This window comes from Bufo gargarizans, chromosome 1 (assembly GCF_014858855.1).
Source record: "Bufo gargarizans isolate SCDJY-AF-19 chromosome 1, ASM1485885v1, whole genome shotgun sequence".
NCBI lineage: Eukaryota > Metazoa > Chordata > Amphibia > Anura > Bufonidae > Bufo > Bufo gargarizans.
In genome coordinates this window covers 426,645,056-426,664,994 of record NC_058080.1, presented here as the reverse complement: position 1 = coordinate 426,664,994, position 19,939 = coordinate 426,645,056, and the positions used below count along the sequence as shown (strand labels likewise).

At 43.3% G+C, this 19,939-nt stretch overlaps 1 protein-coding gene across 8 annotated transcripts in view; it reads right to left on the bottom strand.

Moving 5' to 3' along the window:
- Positions 1-335: 335 nt before the first annotated feature.
- The window catches only part of ELAVL2 (ELAV like RNA binding protein 2), a 118,173-nt gene continuing 98,569 nt past the window's right edge, over positions 336-19,939 (bottom strand). For 2 of the 8 annotated variants that reach the window (XM_044286556.1, XM_044286574.1), the window contains exons 4-7: positions 15,931-16,084; positions 6,862-7,087; positions 2,991-3,032; positions 336-666 (exon numbers count right to left, since the gene is read on the bottom strand). In XM_044286556.1, coding sequence (XP_044142491.1) covers positions 336-666; positions 2,991-3,032; positions 6,862-7,087; positions 15,931-16,084 — 753 coding nt within the window. Of the gene's footprint in view, positions 667-2,990; positions 3,033-6,861; positions 7,088-11,081; positions 11,090-15,926; positions 16,085-19,939 lie in introns of all 8 variants that reach the window. The other 6 variants (XM_044286565.1, XM_044286583.1, XM_044286603.1 and 3 more) reach the window with 4 other exon arrangements.

Below are 19,939 nucleotides of genomic sequence, written 5' to 3'. Positions count from 1 at the left end.
TTTTTTATCCTTTCAAACACACAGGATCGAAGGCAATAATGTAAAAACAAAATAACGTTCTTCCCATTGCAGAAACCGTAAAAGGCCCCACCAACTGAAGGCATTAGAATGCAATGGGACAGGTAAAAACCCTGTTACCTAACGTCCATATTCAAACATAAAAGATAAGAAATGCAAAGACCAGTAATAACAAAATCTCACAAATACTAAGGTTGATAAACCATATTTAACTTTGCCTACCTCACCTCCACACACTGTGTGTAACAACTATCAAAGTAGAAAGTTTCTCAACTTGCCTTTGATGCGTGTGTGTTAAGAGGAGTGAGGTTAACTTGTTAAGCTTTCTGTGTTTTGCTAGTTTTGAAAGACACCTGCAAAACTCTGTCACCAAGGCGGTACCCGTTAAGACTGGCGATAGCCATTGCTGCCTCATCGTAGTTTGTCATAGTCACAAAACCAAAGCCCTTGCATTTATTTGTGTTGAAGTCACGGATGACTTTAACGTTGGTGACAGCTCCAAAAGGACCAAACATCTGCCACAAGATGCTTTCATCTGCGTCGGGTGCCAAGTTGTATACAAATATGCACCATCCAGTGCCAGCATGTCCAGGGAAGTTTATACCAGCTAAACTGGTCATACCGTCAATGGTCACTGGTGAGAATCTACTAAAAAAAACAAAAACAAAGCAAAAGGTAATCTGTTAGCCATACATGTTAGTAACTTGCCTAAGAAAAAATAAAATAAAAAAAATGATCACAACATGCCAAGACACACCCAAAACTAAAATCATAGTCGTGCATGCAAAACATTACAATATATTGTCTACAGAAAGTGCAAACTCTTTGTGAAAGTACAAAGAAAAGTCTAAATAATAGTTGTATGCAAAAAATGGAAACATGGAAGTGAGAAAAAAATTAAAAATAGAAAATCCAAATTAGACCCCTTACCAATTATTCTAAATTCGGGCAGATAGCACTAGACTTGTAGCTTAACATGCTGTAATGTTATTCACTGAATAAAATGCGCATAACTTAGAGGACCTTTCATTAGTTTAGCCCTAGTCCAATTTTGGCCTTACCTTAACAGGGCAGCCCCTACTGATGACATGGCACACTTTTGTTTTTCCAAAGTTCATCAGCTCTTGACCCCGTTGATTTCAGCACCTTATATTATAATGAGCCGACACTGTTATACTAGGTGGAGACTCGCAGTTTCACTGGGGGCAGTTCTCTTCTCCCTGGCTGTGAGCACATCCAATCAGAGTGCACTGCTCTTAGCCAGGGAGAATGAGCTCCTCCCTGGCTATAAGCGGTGCGCTCCAATTGAATGCGCTTCTCTCTGGCTAAGAGCGGTTCGCTCTTTGGTGGGGGCGGGCTTGCCCTATAAAGGTAAGACCATAATTAGACTAGGGCTAAACTGATGAAAGGTCCTCTTTAAATGGTTGCAGAACTTATTAGCTTTTCCAAGTTAGGACTTATTCACACGCAAGTGATTTCCATCAGTTATTTTGAGCCAAAACCAGGTACAGATCTTTTCCTTATACCTCATGTCTGTGGGGGCTCCAATCCTGGTTTTGTCTCACAATCACTGACCAAACACTGATGTGGGAACAAGGCCTTAATCAGTCACATGCAGTTTTTTCACTCCCATAATCTGTTAGAGGAAAGAAAGTCTTTAGAAAAGGCTTGCCCATTATTTTGATATGGAAAACACAGATGTAGGGTATACAGAGCTGGAATACTGGTGTGGATATTTATGTGGAAAATAAAAGGCAGATGCAGCTCTAGAAGGAAACAGCAATTACCTTATAAATAATATTGCTTTTACAATAGATACAATCCTGTATTCACATCATCTCTGTTGTTCTGCTCCATTACTTGAACAGAACGACAAAAGTAACTGAAGCGCCATTTCCAGTCAATTGACGAAAACAAAATGGCACCTAAAGGACCCATTGACTATAATGAGGTTTCTTGATGGATGCCCCTAATGTATTGTAATTGTCCATATTGCCTCCTTTGCTGGCTTTATTTTTCCACTGCATTATACTCTTCTCGTTTCAATGGTTATAACCACCCTGCAATCCAGCAGCAGTAGTCATGCTTGCACATGATCGGAAAAGGCGCCGGCCTCTCTTGTGGCCAGGACCGTGAGAGCTCACATAGGTCAGTACTTTTTCCTATAATGTGCAAGCATGGCCACCGCTACTGGATTGCAGGGTGGTCATACCCATGCAATTAGAATATAATGCAATGGAAAAATGAATCTAGCCAGCCAAGGAGGAAATATGGATAATCACAATACATTAGTAAGTGCCTTGTATTAACTATGTCTACATGATAAAAGCCATTTGCTGATACAAGACAACCCCTTTAAGTATTTCTTCAGCAAAAGAGGTGCCATCTAGTATGATCAATACAACAGTCAATTTGTTAAGAATATGGACAACACAATAGGGGGAGATTTATCATAAGGGGAATTTTTAAAGCCAGTTTTGCAGGAGTCTGCGCTACTATAATTCACAGAACATTCATCAAATATTGCAAGATGTTCCATAAACTTGGTGTATGTTTAAACCTTGCACTTATGTCTTTAGACGCTTTCTACATTACTCCTTTACTGAAGTGAGATTGAGATAAGCTTGATAGGCTAATAAAAGCAAGTGGAGTAAAAGTGCTTATTGTGCACATAAGCCCAAAGTCATTAAGGCCCTATTTGAAGACAGACTTCTGGAGTAAAGGGTTTGAGAAATTCCCCCTATAAATTTCACCTGTATGTTGTGTTCATTCGTATGAGATGGAAACCGGATGACACAAAGAATGGAATTAAAAAAACGCCAACATGGATGTGGAAATCAACACAAGTTACATCCAGAATTTGATAGACTACGTATCAAAGACTGCTTTAAGTTATGGATGTGAAGACACAAACTAAAAACAAAATGCAAAAGAACAAAGCCACAACTAGAAAAGATCTGCAGGCGGTTTACCTCTTTATGCCTCCATAAGCCATATTGAGCAAATTGTCCAACCTGCAAAACACATTCAGCAGACTGTTCAGTCTTGGCACAAATTGCCACTTGAAAATTGAGTGGAGAATTCCCTGATCAACAAATGAGCGTTTTTGGTTTCCCCCATGCGAGTGCCAATAGAGCACTTGCTCGTACTCAGCGAGCGCTTTGTGTACCTAGTTCTTTAAAGTAGCCGTGTAGAGTTAGGATACGGTCTCACACAAAAACAGTTGTGGATTTTTGTGCAGCAAATCTGTAGCTGTAAGAGATTTTAAAAAATCTCATCCACACGCTGCATAAAAAATCTGCAGCAACAATTGACCAATAGTGCCGATTAAATCTTCAACATATCAGTTTATGTTGCCAACTGCACTGCAGAAAGAAGTTTCCACAGCAAAAACCACATGTAATTCATGCGATTTATGTTGTGGACTAGCGGCAAAATCTACAGTGGACTCCCCCCCCCACTGTATTTTATATACCCTTAAAGGGGTTCTCTGGGAATAATCAGTTTTTAGCAAATGTCCACAGCCTGCCTCTCAAAACAGAAGACTCATACTTATCTCTTCCGTTCCAGTCCCCGCAGTACTGACATCTGGTGCAACAAGGGCATGGTCACATGCTCCACTGCAGCCAATGACTGGCTTCAGCAGGGACATTCTGATTCTGGCTTTTTCCACTGTTTGCTGTATGGCTGACACCAGTGCTAGACACTAGTCTGTCGGACCTCCAACTATTAGACACTGATGACCTATCCTTTGAATAGCTCATCAATATCTGGAGGGTGAAAATCCCTTTGAACATTTACAACAGAGATGAGCACATTGATTCTTCTCACAGCAAGGCTTCTTCACCTGTAGGGGCTTGTCCACCTGCCACAAGATTGACAGGGTCAGACCTTAAGACTGGCCATAAATTTCTTGCATGTAGTTAGATTCGATTTACCAATCTCTAATTTGCAATAAAATCTGACAGCAGGACGAACCTTATTGGGCCAAGGCCACACATCACCAGCATTTTCTCGTCTAGCCCTGTAATCCTGCACTGTACATTCAACCAGTTGCACAATACACCGACTTAAGATCCTAACTGCACAGATAATTACTGCGCATGTGCTGATGGTTGAAGAGCACAAGTGCAGATTTACAGGGCCAGGTGAGAGGATGCTGATGACAATCAAGGGGAGTGCTTCTCGGTGAACTGAAGCAATTAGGGTGCATTCACACCCTGCGGAATATGTTGTATAAAATCCCATAAATGAAAATCAGTTCCATTCATTTGAATGCGGTGGCAAGCACATGGACTTCTGAATGCATTCAGGTGATGAACTCCTTTTTTAGTTGCAGAAATGTCTGCAACAAAATCCACAGTATGTGAATGCACCCCTATTTGCATACAACGGCACAACAGATTTTCACATAGGTATGCAAAATCAACCCTGGTTAACTAGATAACCATATCTGCTGATAAATGCTCTTTAATCAACTCGCCTCAAAATCCAAATTGTTTTTCTTTCATCAAGAAGACAATTAGATAATCCCAGACAGATAGCTAAGCAACTGCAAGCCTAGTACAGTCCTTTATACAGTGTTTTTTCAGCACTTTCAAGAGCCCAAAACAGGCATCACTTCCATTCTTTGCATTTGCCTCCAATGTGCCGATCTTAGTGCAGACTCTGCCCCCTTTAATATAGTTCAGATAGTTAAAGCAATTTCCACTCAAACTGTTTAAAACCTCTAGGGACCGATGGTTTCACTAGAAACCATCATGAACTTTACACTTAAGAGTTAGCGCGCGCACGCCCCCCCCCCCCCCCCCCCCCCCTCACGAAGTGGGTTTGTGGGCAGATTCATTAAAAGGTTTCTGTTAAGGATTTAAAATGACTGCCAGACACCTGTCCCAGAATGTGAGTGGGACTGGTTGCCTCAACTTGCAGAGCTGCCTGGGAGAGAGAGGGAATGAGGCATCACTAAGCTCTGACACGTGCATATACTACACATTGGTGAGTGCTTCTGTCAGGCTGCTCAGCCATAATGGTATATCTTCGGTAAGATCACATCATTACCATCTATTGTGGAGAAAGTATAGTGTGTAGTGAGGACCTACCCCATCAACCCCCAGGCAGCTCTACAAGTGAAAGTAACCAGTTCAGCTCTCAGTCTAGGACTGGTCGCTGGCAGTTATTTTAAATAATTTCCGGAGAACCCCATTAACCTTGCCCTCTGAGCCAAGGTCTTACTTTTGACACAGAAGGCATCACAGATCGTAGATAAATTTGGCCTAAATAGCCATACTAAAGAGGACCTGTCACCACAAAATGCAGTGCAATCTGAAAGCACCATGTTATAGAGCATGGGAAGCTGAGGAGATTTAGATATATTGTTGTGGGAAAACATTCAGTAAAACCTCTAATTTACACAATTATATCTTTGCTTTTTCCACTTCCTGTGAACAACTATTGTTACAGGACGGAGGAGTTATCAGTGACAGCTCTCTATGTACTTATACACACAATGCTAAGTCGCTGATAACTCCGCCCTCCTGTACCGATGGCTGTTCACAGGAAGTGGAAAAAGCCAAGATATAAATGAATAAATTACGTGTACATCACTACAGTATTCTTACCATGACTTCTATAGATACCAGTAGCTGAAGTGAAGCTTACTTGCTTGCTGGCTCACCACACCTGCAATGCTCTGCTGTGCTCCCTCACCGAAAACATCCAATTTGACATTGCCTGCAGCCAATTCCTGACCAAGGCTGTGACATCCCCTTATGTCATGAAAAATAGTCATATGACGCAAGGGGATCTGGTCACTGCAGTGGCCAATGATTGGCTGCGGGCAATGTCAAACCAGATGTTTTTAGCGAAGGAGCCCAGCACAGCATCGCTGCAAGGAGCCAGAGCTGGAAAGCAGGTAAGTAAGTTTTTCTTTTATTGTTCCGGCCAAGTGTGTCTGTTCAAGGGGAAAGGGTTGCCTTTCTATATAATACCAAACGTATACGAGGTGAAGGAACTATTGAAGATAAACTGTACGTTACCAACTTGCCACTAATGGCAATTATGTATTCAGCTGAAACATTACATGGTGGACATCTATATATTCCTGATTAGGAAGCAACTTTGACCGCATGGGCCCTGCAATTGTTACGGATATGTGCGCACAATGCTAACGTAGGCCAAACAAAGAACCATTTTTAGAGACTTTTTTTCTCAATGATCATTTTCTTTATCTTGCATATAAATGCATTATGTTGCATTTATATATCCTGTTTGTTGGACTGTCCTGATACAATAATATATCGCAGTTTCCAGATAGTGGAAGTGCTGGTCCATCTATTTACTTACACTTGCACAGATTAACCATGTCCGCCTGAACTCCCTTCTCAAGGCTAAATACACCACTTTTAATGCCCCTAATCAGTTTAGTTGCTCTTCTCTGTACCTTTTCTAACTCCAGGACATCTTTTCTATGAAATGGTGCAGGAAATTGAATTGTATACTCCAGATGAGGATACTGTACCCAGCTGGAGACCAGTGATGCAAGGCTGTGTATATTGGGCTTCTGGATTTGGTGCAGTCATCTTTGATATTGGGCTGCCTGCTCCAAATTTTCTCTCTCAAAATGGCATCTGTTACAGAGGTATTTGCATGAAAGGCTATGCCTAAGAATAAAGGCGCCGCTGCTAATAATCGTTAATTTAAAAGAAAAAAAGGCCATTAAGGCCCAAACACCTCTAGCATTAGTTTCTAAATACTGTGCTTGTATGTTTTGCTTTACACAGTAAAAAATATAACAATGCACTTAAAAAAAAAAAATAAAAAAAAAATACGAACATACAAACCAACCTAAATCGCTGAGCTTGTTGAGCAAGTGGTCCTGGGTACCTCCGGTTTGGGGATTGGTATAACTGGGACAGAATAGTGTGGTTTACTTTTTGGCTTGGGTTGTTCGCAAATTTAACAGTTATGGGTTCTGTTGCTCCAGGTGGTTTCTGTCCATTGAGGCCTTTAATAGCTTCCTCAGCCTCAATCCTTTTGTCAAAGCGAATAAATCCAACTCCCCTGGATACACCTATTGCGGAAATATAACTGCATGTTATAAAACTGAATTACAGGGCAACAGCATGCAGCAAAGATCACATCAGCCGCAATAAGATCAGTCACAGAAAACGATGCCAAAACAATACGTTCAGGTTACATGTTTTACTTTGATCGTCAACTATGGCTTGCTTATATTCCTAGGGAAAAAATATATTTGTACTATTAACCAGTATATAGAAAAAAGGGCTCTCAACTGCTATCTTCTGAAAGAAAAGATAATTAAATGGGTTATGCCATTGTTCTATGGTGGCCACAGCGCACCTCGATTTGTAACAGGCTTTTGTCGGGTGCATGTCCCTTTATAGACCTGTCTCCACCTTAGGGCAGGTATTTTGTAGTGTACAGACAGCATGTGATCCATAGTTACATAGTTAATTTAGTTGAAAAAAAGACATACGTCCATCAAGTTCAACCAAGGGATAGGTGGGGACGCGAATGCCAGAAGGAAGTGAGCATCAGGGCTACTCATGTCCTAAAGCCCGAAATGTCACTACTATTATGCACCTGAATGTTTAGCTGAAATGAATAAAGAACACTTATGAATACTACAAATTGGTGTGCCGTCTGAAATCGTGTACCTACAAAGGTGTTGTCATGATTGATATAAATAATGAAAAGCAGACATCATATAGTACATGACAACCTCTTTCTAACAAAGCTAGAACCAGCCCTGTACCTCACATGGTCCCAGAGATCTCAGGTATTGCTCAGGTATTTTCTCTTTAGGCTGGCAACTCAAGGGGACAGTCCCTTTTTAGCTGCAGCTCTCTCCCCATCACAGCTCAGGGGGCAACATTATAATGAAAAGAATCTCACAAATAAAACATTTTTGGTAACTGTATAAATTACAAAAGTAACTACTTTTCATAATGGTGGCACAACCCCAGTCATGGCGATAAGCTCTTGACTAACCAGACATATAAATAGCTCTAAAGTGGCCCATTTTGAGCCTTAGCAATGCTCCTCTTTCTTCGGTTTACATAAGGCTACTTTCACACTTGCGGCAGGACGGATCCGACAGGCTGTTCACCATGGTCGGATCCGTTCTGCGGCTATTTCGCCGTGCCCTCGGACCGCCGCTCCGTCCCCATTATAGTCACGGCGGCACGGCGAAATAGCCGCAGGACTGATCCGACATGGTGAACAGCCTGTCGGATCCGTCCTGCCGCAAGTGTGAAAGTACCCTAACACAGTCAGACAGAGGAGCGTTGATAGGGCTCAAATTGGGCCACTTTAAAGCCATTTTTCTAATAGAAATTTAAGATTTTAGTAATTAAAGTATATTACAAAAAGGGTTAGTATCACTGACCCTACACACAAAAAATAAAAATTAAAAATATAAATAATTTATATATACACACACACACACACACACACACACACACACTTTAAGAATCGCTGAGACCAGGAAAAGTCTGTGTGGCACTACTGTGTACAGGGATCCATGGCACGCTAAACCAAAAAAGGCCAGCAGGGGAGCACTCTTCATGTGAGACAGCCTCCTGCTGGCAGTAAAATTAACTGAGCCTGCAGTTTCTGGATTAACCCCTTCCTGCCTCGACTGGCAGGAGGGGGTTAATTCACTTTTAAAAAAAAATTCCCCCCACACACACTTTCATTGATTTAAAAAACTATGTCCATTAGTTTTACTCCGATTAGTATGCTGGATCTTGTGTGTAAAATATACACACATTTTTTCCCATTTTGCTTTCTCAAAAAATTTAAACATTTAGAAAGGTCTTATTTTGATATCTTATAACTGCTACAAAGAAATTGAAAACTTTTCTTCATAATTCAGTTTTTCCTTAAAGAGAACCTGTCACCGGGATTTTGTGTATAGAGCTGAGGACATGGTCTGCTAGATGGCCGCTAGCACATCCGGAATATCCAGTCCCCATAGCTCTGTGTGCTTTTATTGTGTAAAAAAAAACAACAGATTTGATACATATGCAAATTAACATAAGTCATATCTTAGTTGTGTGACCAGAGAAGAGTTATATTTTCAAGCTCCGACTCATCTCAGGTTAATTTGCATATGTATCAAATCGTTTTTTTATACACAATAAAAGCACACAGAGCTATGGGGACTGGGTATTGCAGATGCGCTAGCAGTGATCTAGCAACCCATGTCCTCAGCTCTATACCCAAAATCCCGGTGACAGGTTCCCTTTAAATACATTTTTAAATATATCTAATGGCACAAAAGAAAGGTCTAAGATGTCCCATTAAAAATAGTATCAAATACATATAGATTGGCTCAAAAATCAGTTATTTGCAGTTAGATAGGCCCATTGCTAAAAAATTGGCCTGGTAAAGAAGAGGGTACACGTTGAGGTAATGAAGCAGATTCAATAGCAGGCTTTCAAGACTACTTAAACAGGAACTTTCACCTGAAAATGCAATTTAAACTAAAGATATACCCTTACTTGCTGGCCCCCAGTGGTGCTTATTCAGTTCTTCATTTTGCACTCAGTGCCCCCATTTGTCCGCGGTACCCCCCACAATATTTCCCGCCTTCTATGCTAATGAGCCATTTGGCTCAACTGGGCGGGCCTGCAAAAGGGCGTGCCTTTCTTCTCCCTGGCACGGAGCGCATCCAATCAGCACGCTCCGCTCTTAGCCAGGGAGAAGAAGCTCCAGTTCTCGCGAGATTCCCGAGAACTGGAGCGATTTCATCCATCCTGAGCCGGCGCCTCAGACGCTGCTCCAATGCTCGCCGTGGGAATCTAAGATGGCGCCGGCTCAGGATGGATGAAATCGCTCCAGTTCTCGCGAGAACTGGAGCCTCTTCTCCCTGGCTAAGAGCGGAGCACGCTGATTGGATGGTGGGGGGGTAAGCGCTCTGCAGTCAGCCCTGAGGAACTAAAAAGGAACCAAGGAATGTAAGTTCAGTAATCCTGGTGTTAAGGCACACCAGTGTTGCCCTAACTATAGCATGCGAGAGAAACTGAACATAATGTACTAGCATACAGGAGAATGCTAATACACTACAGACAAAATAATTTTTTAAGACAGTAAACCCTAACTGGGATGATTAAAAGAATACTGTTGCATTTCATAATAACATACCGGCAGCATATATACCTATAGGAATTCAGTTAAATTAGCGGGCCGCAGCCCAGGACCGGGCTCTGGAAGATTGTTTGCCGGGCCGCGGCGACCAGGGAAGTCTTTAACGCGGTACTAATGAAGCGCTTCCATTATGTAAGCACTTCATTAGTACAGGAGGACCAGGAAGCGGTGAAGGATCTGTGGAAACAATGGAGATGGTTTCGATTTTACGTAAAAAGTCCATAGTATGTCTAGTATATGATGGTAATGAGTAATGACTAAACGAAAATCCTCAAAACTGTCTAAATATATACCACAATGATTAATAAGAGTAGACTCCTGACACAATGGGACGACCCTTAAGTAACTGCAGCCCTTTATGCACCTTCGGAAGACTATAAAACGTAGCCAAGTGAGGAGATTGCGGAGGAAACGCATCGGGGTTTCCATCGTCTATAAGGTTGATTTTTACACCCATGTGAATATGTACATATCAGATACGTACACGAATGTAGGGTTTTAATAGGGCTCAGTCAGGCTCTAGGTACGGGGACAGGGGGCCTCTACCATGAGGGGCCTTCCTTGGGGAGAGACTAGAATTTAGGGCGAATAATAGGGATAGAAATTCTACCCAAGTGCTCAACCTTGCCACCCCACTTTAACCTTTTGGTTCGTGCATCAGCCCTGCTACAAAACCAGTTACTAATTTGTTTTGTTAGGCGAGAGCCTTTTTTTCTTTCTTTTGTCTATCACTAGGGTATTCGCCCTGTTACCATCAAGTCTAATTAAAGGTAATTTTAAAAGCACATTGACTCTCCTGAATTTTCCTGCATCCTAGACAACCTGCAAGTTTATCTGACCACAGGCGTCATAGTCTTGCACGGGCCAGGGAGAGTCAATTCTGGACGAGGAACCAGTGGGCCTCAGTGCTGTTCACTGATGAAAGTCGATTCATGCGGAGCAGAAATTATGGCTGCCGTCAAGGAGCGTGCTATGCATCAGCTACTGTTGTCACTAGACTAGCCTTTAGTAGTGGTGGTGGTGTTAGTGTGAAAAAGGTGTGTCTAGTCAAAACAGAATTGCCCTACACTATGTGAATGGTACAGTGACAAGCCCATACTACTTGCATAACATCATTAATCCAGTCATTGTGCCTCTGCATGAACACAGACCTATTTACATCTTCATGGACGACAATGCGCCAGCTCATTGAGATCGCATCATTGGGGAACGGCTGCTGGAGACTGGGGTACCTCAAATGGAGTGGCCTGCACTTTCTCCAGACCTGAATCCCATTCAAAACCTATATGATTAGCTGAGTCACCGTGCAGAGGCTCGTAACACTGTACCCCAAAACCTCAATGGTCTGAGGGCCGGTCTTCAAGAAGAGTGGGATGCCACACCTCAGCAGACAATAAGCTGACTTGTGAACAGCATGAGAAGTCATTTTCAAGCTGTAATTGATGCTCAAGGCTACATGACAAGTTATTGAGACATTGACATTTTTGTGGTGGTATACCCACCACTGTTGGCTTTTGTTTCAATAAATTGCTTGACATGAGGAAGTCATAATTGCATGCTTCTACTTAAATGCTCTACTTTCATAATATAATATCGCTGCAGCGTGAACTTTTTACGATTTCCATAAATTTCACCCGAAAGCCAAATATCCATAACTTTTTGTGAGTAGTGTATGTGGTATCACTAATCTTACTGACAGAAAATGAAGGGCACAGGTCAGTTATGCTGCATATGGAACGCTGTAAGGGCAAAACTCAAAACTGTGGCAAAGTTGAATTTTTCACTGTTCTGGGGAGATCTTTGGATGACACAGATATAGCTGTGGGCAGAGAGCTCCTGCGCTTATTTTTATAGTGCTAGCTTGGACTGAAGCCCACTGCAGTGCTGTTCTCATCTTCCTGTGCCTTCCCGCATGCTAATGGAAGCAGGCATTGGCATTTTCATTAGGTGTCCTGGCAGGGGGCCACATGAGATGATCCCGCGGACCGTATGTGCACTGCGGGCCGGAGGTTCCCCACCCCTGCTATATATACAAAAAATAATAATTTTGTTATGACTTCTGGAAAATGTTATTGGTCCTTAAAGGTAACCTGTCAACTTTATGTCGACATCACTGAGGGCAGCATAAAACAGTGACAGAAATGCTGATTTCAGCGGTGTGCAACTCATAAGCTAAAAGTTAGCGGTTTCCAAGAACCAGCATCATAATCCTTGCAGCCCAGGCCTTGAAAAGAGTCAAATCTACCTGAGAAGAGTAATGGTTATACATAATCCCCTGCTCTCTCACCCACCTGCTGATGGTTGGCAGTTCTCTCCTAGAGAGAAAGGGAGAAAACTAGGTAGAAGACTGTCAGTCATCAGCAGGTGGGCAGGGAGAGCAGGAATTCATGAGTAACCAGGACTCTCTCAGGAGCCCGGGACTCTTTTCCAGGCCCAGCAATGATTGTGATGTCTGTTCTCTGCAACCACTTACTTTTAACTTTTAAATTACAGACCGTTGAAATCACCTCACCTGTCTGTACTTTATTATACTGCCGTTAGTATGGGCAAAAAAAAAAAAAAGGTAATGAGTTGCGCATTAAAAAGATTAAAAAATGTCACTCTTATTATAAGAGGTTTTTCCAATTTAAATGGGACTATTAGAAGGTTAAAAAAATATATATTCTGCTTTACATATCACTGTGTACCGATCTGAGACAAGCTTATGCGCTTTGAGTCCTACGGGAGAAAAGCGCTTTACAAATGTTTTGTTGTTGTTTACATATCAGTGGTGTCCTATCCTATTAGGATAGCCTATCAGCTTGCAACCAATGAGGGTTTGACCTCCTCACCCACCCCATTGAGAAACCCCCACCCAAAGTCAGAGGCTGTGATAGATGCTCAACAGTGGAAACAAGCACCCATAGACTGTTACAGTAAAAGTCTGTTTGGCAGAGTCCTAAGTGGTCAGATCCCCATTGATCACACACTTCTTTATTATGTACAAGATAGGAAATACTGAATTGTTAGTCCTATAAAACCCACCTAGGTTTTAGAAAAGGAAAATATGAAAAATATTTTTCATCAGACCCTCAATATTAATCAGACCACAATAACCAGTTCCCGATCACCCATAGACTATAAACATCCTGGCGGTCAAGATTTAAGTCTCTGATAACATGTTACAGTCTTATCTTGGTTATCTTGTGACAAAAGCCATTGAAAAGTTAGTCTAGATTATTTTTCTTATTTCTTTTACTTAATGCATTAAAGGGGTTATAGGCCCCTAAAATACCTCCCCATAAGCCCGGTGTCACGGACACTCCCGTGACAGGTGCCAGGAGATCAGACTGGCAACACATGGGTTAATCTGAATGGTTCCTTGTGGATCATTTGTGTCTGTGTTGTTTTGGTAATGACCACACCTCTGGCAGGTGTTGTTGGTTTAGTCATTTAACTTCCCCCATCTATTACTGCTTAACCCTTTTGGGGGTGCGGTTTATAGCTTCAGTTTCTGAACTACCTGGTTGTTGGATCTCGGTTGAGCTCCTGACGCTGCCTTTGCTCAATGTGAAGTTAAGTGTCGTCTTTCCTATTTGTATTTTGTTCGTTATATTTCCCTGTCTTTTGTATCTAGGCCTGAGGGAGACTCCTGTTCATCCTTCTGGTGGAGGAATAAGTTGTCTCAAGTCCTGTCACTATACCAGGGCGTGTTGGGGCTCTATGTTAGGCCCCATGCACACGGCCGTTGTTCACGGCCGTGTGCGGGCCGTGGAACCGCGGCCTGGATCCCTTCCTGTGAGCTGGAGCGCACGGCGTCACTGGTTGCTAGGACGCCGTGCGCCCCCTGCTGCCGGCACAGTACAGTAATACACTGGTATAGATCGTACCAGTGTATTACTGTTCTGTGCCGGCAGCAGGGAGCGCACGGCGTCATAGCAACCAGTGACGCCGTGCGCTCCTGCTCTCAGGAAGGGATCCAGGCCGCGGTTCCACGGCCCGCACACGGCCGTGAACAACGGCCGTGTGCATGGGGCCTTACTGTGTATAAACTTTCCTACCATCGAGGTCAGTTCATACAGACAGTCAGGACTTGGATTAGGGTTGTTCTAGGAGGTGACCTTTTCCTTTACCCTAGTTTCCAGGCCTAGTTCCTATCCTTTTCTCCTGTGCTAGGTGTGGAGTTGCCCACCCTCACCACATCCACGAGTGACACTTGGCCCCTCACACTGATAGTATTTACCACGCTCTCTGGCACCCGTGTCACTTGATGCCCGCTGCTGCAGAAAGAGCCTCCCTAGCCTCACCCACGATGTCAGGGAGGCTTGTACCTGTCGCGGCCTGCTATTGGCTACCCCCCGGGATGTTTTCGCACGATTGAGAGATGCAGCAACGGCCATGCGGGGATAAGGGGAGACGCTGGTGCCAGGAAGCAAGGTAAGTACTATCCATGTGAGGGGCCTGGGCATATGGTGAGGCATTTTAGGGGTTGGATAACCCCTTTAAGTTTAGCTTAGATGCATCTGTATTAAAACGTGGAACCAAACTCTGCTTCGGTTCTGACTGGTACCTCGGAACTGAAGCAAAGTTCGGTTACAAGTTTTAAACTGGCTTTCCACTTTTAAAATCAACTACCAAAGTTATGCATTGAAGTCTCGCGCGTCTTCGGCTCATCAGAGCTCGTACATGTTAATGCTGTACGGAGATGGATCTCCGTACAACATTAAAACTATTTTTTTTGAGAAGCGACTTCGGATTTAGCATCTGAAGATCTCTTTGCTCATCACTATCCTTAACCAGCTCTATAACAATATCACACGATCTACTCCATTAGGTGGACGTCGTAAAAAGTGCAGTTTGTCCTGCACAAGACAAGCTCTCAGACATCTACATTATCAGAAAAATAGTTTATGGCAATGTAAAATACAACAGATTTTTTACAAAAATTATGAAAAAGTAGTACAACATGAAAAAAAAAAGAATGTCTCCTTATGGCTCCCATACAGTATAATGTCTCCTTAAGCTATTTCAGGGAGCCGCTGCACTCACTGGAGCTCTGGTGATGCGATACAGGCTTCTGACAGCTTTCCAAGGACATGTACATGGTATAGTGGCAGTGCTTGGTACTGCAGCTCAGTCCCATTGACTTGAACGGCGCAGAGCTACAGCTTGGCCGTGTGACTGATGTACAGTGATATCGCTGACCTAGGAAGAGGCTGTGGCGCTCAAGGCCTCTACTAACAGCTGATCGGCAGGGGTCTCGGGTATCACACCCATGCAGATCAGAAGGTATGCCAAATTAACCAACATCCATCAAAATAGAACCACCTCAATATCTTATGGCCAAGTACTAGCCAGGGCCTGGTGTTTAACATTTGCCTTGAAGAATCAGCTGTGTATTTCAGCATAGAATTTCTGTAAAAATAAGACTGTTCACTTCTTAGAGCAGAGGGACCATTTCTACACAGCAGCTTGGAAATGAAAATTATAGCGGCTGCAAATTTATTACAAGTCACGGAAATGATTCCAAACCTGCACCTTCAGGGTGGAAATGACTCAGGATTGGCTCACTGCATTCAAATATCTATTTTTGTACATGCATATTTATAAAGAACTCCAGCAGAAGATTGCATTTTCTGGCCCACATATCACATTTGCTATGTTCTGGAGGCAAGACTGCTGTTTTTCAGAAGACTTTTCTATAGCTTGATAATAAAAAAAAAAAAAGGAAAAAGGTGTCGCATGGCATTATTGTCTACTTACCAGTGACTTGGTCAACAAGAATACGAGATGTAATAATGCGACCGTACTGAGAGAACAGTTGTTCCAGCTCTTTCTGGGTCATAGTTTTTGGAAGTCCGCTTACATAGAGGTTTGCATCCCTAATAGATGCTGAACTGGGACGAGCATAGGAAACCTTAAAAACAAAACAGTGAAAGGTTTCAGACTGAATGTGTTCACACCGTATAAGATAAATAAAAATGCCTGCTTTTTCTGAAACTAAAATACCAATCTGCACGATGGAACACAAATGAAAAGGAAAGGGGGGGGGAAGAGAAACTGATTTCAAATCGAACCACCTAAATTAACCCCATAGCGACAGTACGTGTATGATGAACCCTGGGGGCTTTAAATATGCCACTCAGGAGCTGATCGGGCGCTGTAGTCATGGTCACTTAACCCTTCAGTTGCTGTGGTAAATTTTGATTACGACATCTGAGCAGCCATTTGGAGGAAGTGTGCTCCATCAAACAGCGCCACTGAAATGAGACCACAGGAGCAGTTTGGTTGCTATGCTGAAGGCTCCCAGATCTGCCACATTAAGATTCCTGCTGAGTCACCACTGCGTCTATGATATGACTATATAACTATCACATGTTCAAGCCCTCTAAAAGGAGGAAAAATAAAGTTAAGAGTAAAAATCATCAAATAGCCATGTCATCAGCCAGCCAGAATCCCACCCCATGCCGATGAGGGGCAAGCTGTCTACTGTGCTTAATCTTAGATTGCTTCACTAAGTGGTCTGGTGTTTCACAATCCAAAGTTAACCCGGTGAAACAGCGCTAAATGCAGTTTGTGGTCACACCCCCCCCCCCCCCCCAAGAAATAAAAACTACAGTTCACCCCGTATAAAAAAAAAAAGCCGTTAATTTTTTTTTTTTTTTTTTACTGGTTTACCTGAATAGCAACCTCTTAATGTTATCTATGTCAATGTATTATTTATATGAATTACTATGAATTCCATACTACTCCTTGGCTAACACATACCTCAAAAAAGCCAAGAGTAGAATAATTACCCTGCAGACAAATCTGGATGGAAGTGTCTATTTAAAAGGGTCCAGGGAGCTAAACATTGATTCCAGACTCAGGTCCAGTCAGCGTAGTCAAGTGCAATATTTAATGCACTGTATAAAGAGTTTTTTAGGGTCTACTAAGTTAACCTCAAGCGTTATATACAGAGGTCTCCTGGTGTGTGCAATTTAACTTCATAGGAGATTATTACAGATCTGCACTCTTCATTAGGAATCATCCAGAAGTATAAACGTCTGTTAAAATATTGAATACGTTCCTGTATATATGTCTGCTAATATGTAGTTGTCACTTATGGTGTGACTGTTGGTAATATACAACTGTCACTTATGGTACTTTCACACTGGCGTTATTATTTTCCGGTATTGAGTTCCGTCCTAGGGGCTCAGTACCGGAAAAGAACTGATCAGTTATATCCCCCATGCATTCTGAATGGAAAGCAATCCATTCAGGATGCATCAGGTTGTCTTCAGTTCAGTCGTTTTGACTTTTCAGGACTGAGAATACCGCAGAATGCTGCGGTTTTATCTCAGTCCAAAATTCCGGAACACTTGCCGGAATGCTGGATCCAGCATTTTTTCCCCCATTGTGTCACGGCTGGCGGTGGGGGAAACCCCCAGGCGTGCGGTGCCAGGAGATGGTAGGGTTACCCCTTGGCCGGGACCACAGAGTTAGGGAGCAGGTCACCTCCTATTGCGTCCCTAACGCTGACCCTGTCTCCTATCTGTATGAGCCGACCTTGGTGGTAGGAGGACTCATATGCCGGAACCTTAAAGTCCCTACGAGCCCTCAAGTCGGCCCTGTACTAGGGGACAGAGTGAGACGACCTGCTCCTCCTAGGCACGGGGGAGCAGGAGTCTCAACGGCCAAGCAACACCGGGGAATACAATAACAGACTTATGGCAGTGACAGGCAAATGGGACCAACACATCACTCACCTGCCACAGACAACAAACCCTGGATCCCATGTGCAGGTGCTGCAGTTCAGACACCAACAAACACAGCACACACCAGACATCCCACAGGAACCCAGGACCACAAGCTGCACTAAGACCCCACACACACACCTTGAAACCACAAGCTGCACTAAGACCCCAAATAACACCGTGAAACATAGAAATTCCCAACAGAGGTTTTATGACCAGAAGGATGGTCCTCACCAGGCAGATGGAGGAGACAGGAGGCTGCTCCAGCCAGCATGGCTGAGAGCAACCTACTGAAGCCTGCAAGAGACTCAGGCTATATAGGCCAAAAGGCCACACCCACCAGTCAACCACACCCAGTGACAACACACACACACTGGGAAGGGAGTTAACCCTTCCTACACCACAGAAGGGAAAACACCAACTTAAAGGGGAATAGCACACACACTCACTCACCTGTCACCGCTGGCAACGGCATGCGTGGCAACCGTGTCCTGCAGAACAACCAGCAGGCAGAGACCCTGCCACCACATGCACAACACCAGACGTTGCCACGGACAACCGCAGGTGAAGGGAGGTGTCCAAGTGCATACAACCAACACAACCTCGTGCACAACAAACAGACCAGGAAGTGCACACAAACACAGACGAAGGACGTGCACACCAAAACACGTTGCCAAGGGCAACCGCACGCATGCCTGTTATTCGCGGCAACCGCACCTGAGGCAAACCACTAAGTGCCCCCAGCTGCGGTTGCGACAACACCAGACCGCGGATAACTGCATGCGGCTCCCAAGGAATCACGACCATGACCAGGGGTCGTGACACATTGACACGCATTAATGCCGGATCCGGCCCCGGCATTTCAATGCATTTGTCATACGGATCAGGATCCAGATCAGTCTGACAAACGCCATAAGTATACATAAGTTTTGACGGAGCTGGCAGGCAGTTTCCACGACTGAACTGCCTGCCGGAATCCTCTGCCGCAAGTGTGAAAGTACCCTTATATGGTACAGTGCAGTGTATATATAGCAGTGTATATCGCAGCCCAAAAACCTTATAATTTATGCTCAAACGTATTGATGTTGTTTCAATTCATATAGTCCACATTCATAGATGTGCTGGTGCGCATATATATATATATATATATATATATATATATTAATTTTTTTCGATAATTAAAAACACTTATGTCCACAGTTCCCCTTATATTAATTTCATATATCCTTGAGGTATTGTTTCCTCTTTAATAATCTATCCTCAGTGGTGATGGGGTTCATGTACTCACTGTCGGTGGATAGTTGTACACTGACCGTGGCGTCCCACGTGGTAAAAGGTGGCGCTTACCCTTTACCTCAGTTTCCCTCGGCTGTGTACGGGCGCTGTCTGTATTGTAGTAGCACTCACTGAATCGCGATGGCTCACGGGATCGCCGTTCTAGCTCGGCATCCCATGTGCTGCAGAAGGTTGCACTTAGATTACTGGAGTATTCACAAGGCTCGTAAGGTTCTATCAGTATTGACCGTGGAGAGCTCCACATATATCCTTATTTTTCCAGCATAAGCAATCAATCTTTTTGAGTGGGTCCTGAATTTTAAAAGAGATCATGATTAAAACCAAATGCGTTTCGGAGCAAGGGTAATTTCACACTAGCATTCTTTTCAGGTATTGAAATCTGGTAAAGGGTTTCAATACTGGAAAAAAAAACGCATCAGTTTTATCCTAATGCATTCTGAATGGAAAGCAATCCATTCAGTATGCATCAGGATGTCTTCCGTTCCGTCCCTTGTACGGTATTAGACCGGACAAAATATCAAGCATGCTGCGGTATGTTTTCCCGGAACAATACCACACTTGCCGGCATTAATTTCCATAGACATGTATTAATGCGTCATTCCGGTACCAAGTGTTCTGGAAATTCGCACATTGCCGGATCCGGTTTTCCCGTCCGCGCATGCACCGGGCTTTTGATCTTTGAAATAATTTAAATACTGGATCAGTTATTCCAAATGAGACATCCGGTACATCACGCTATC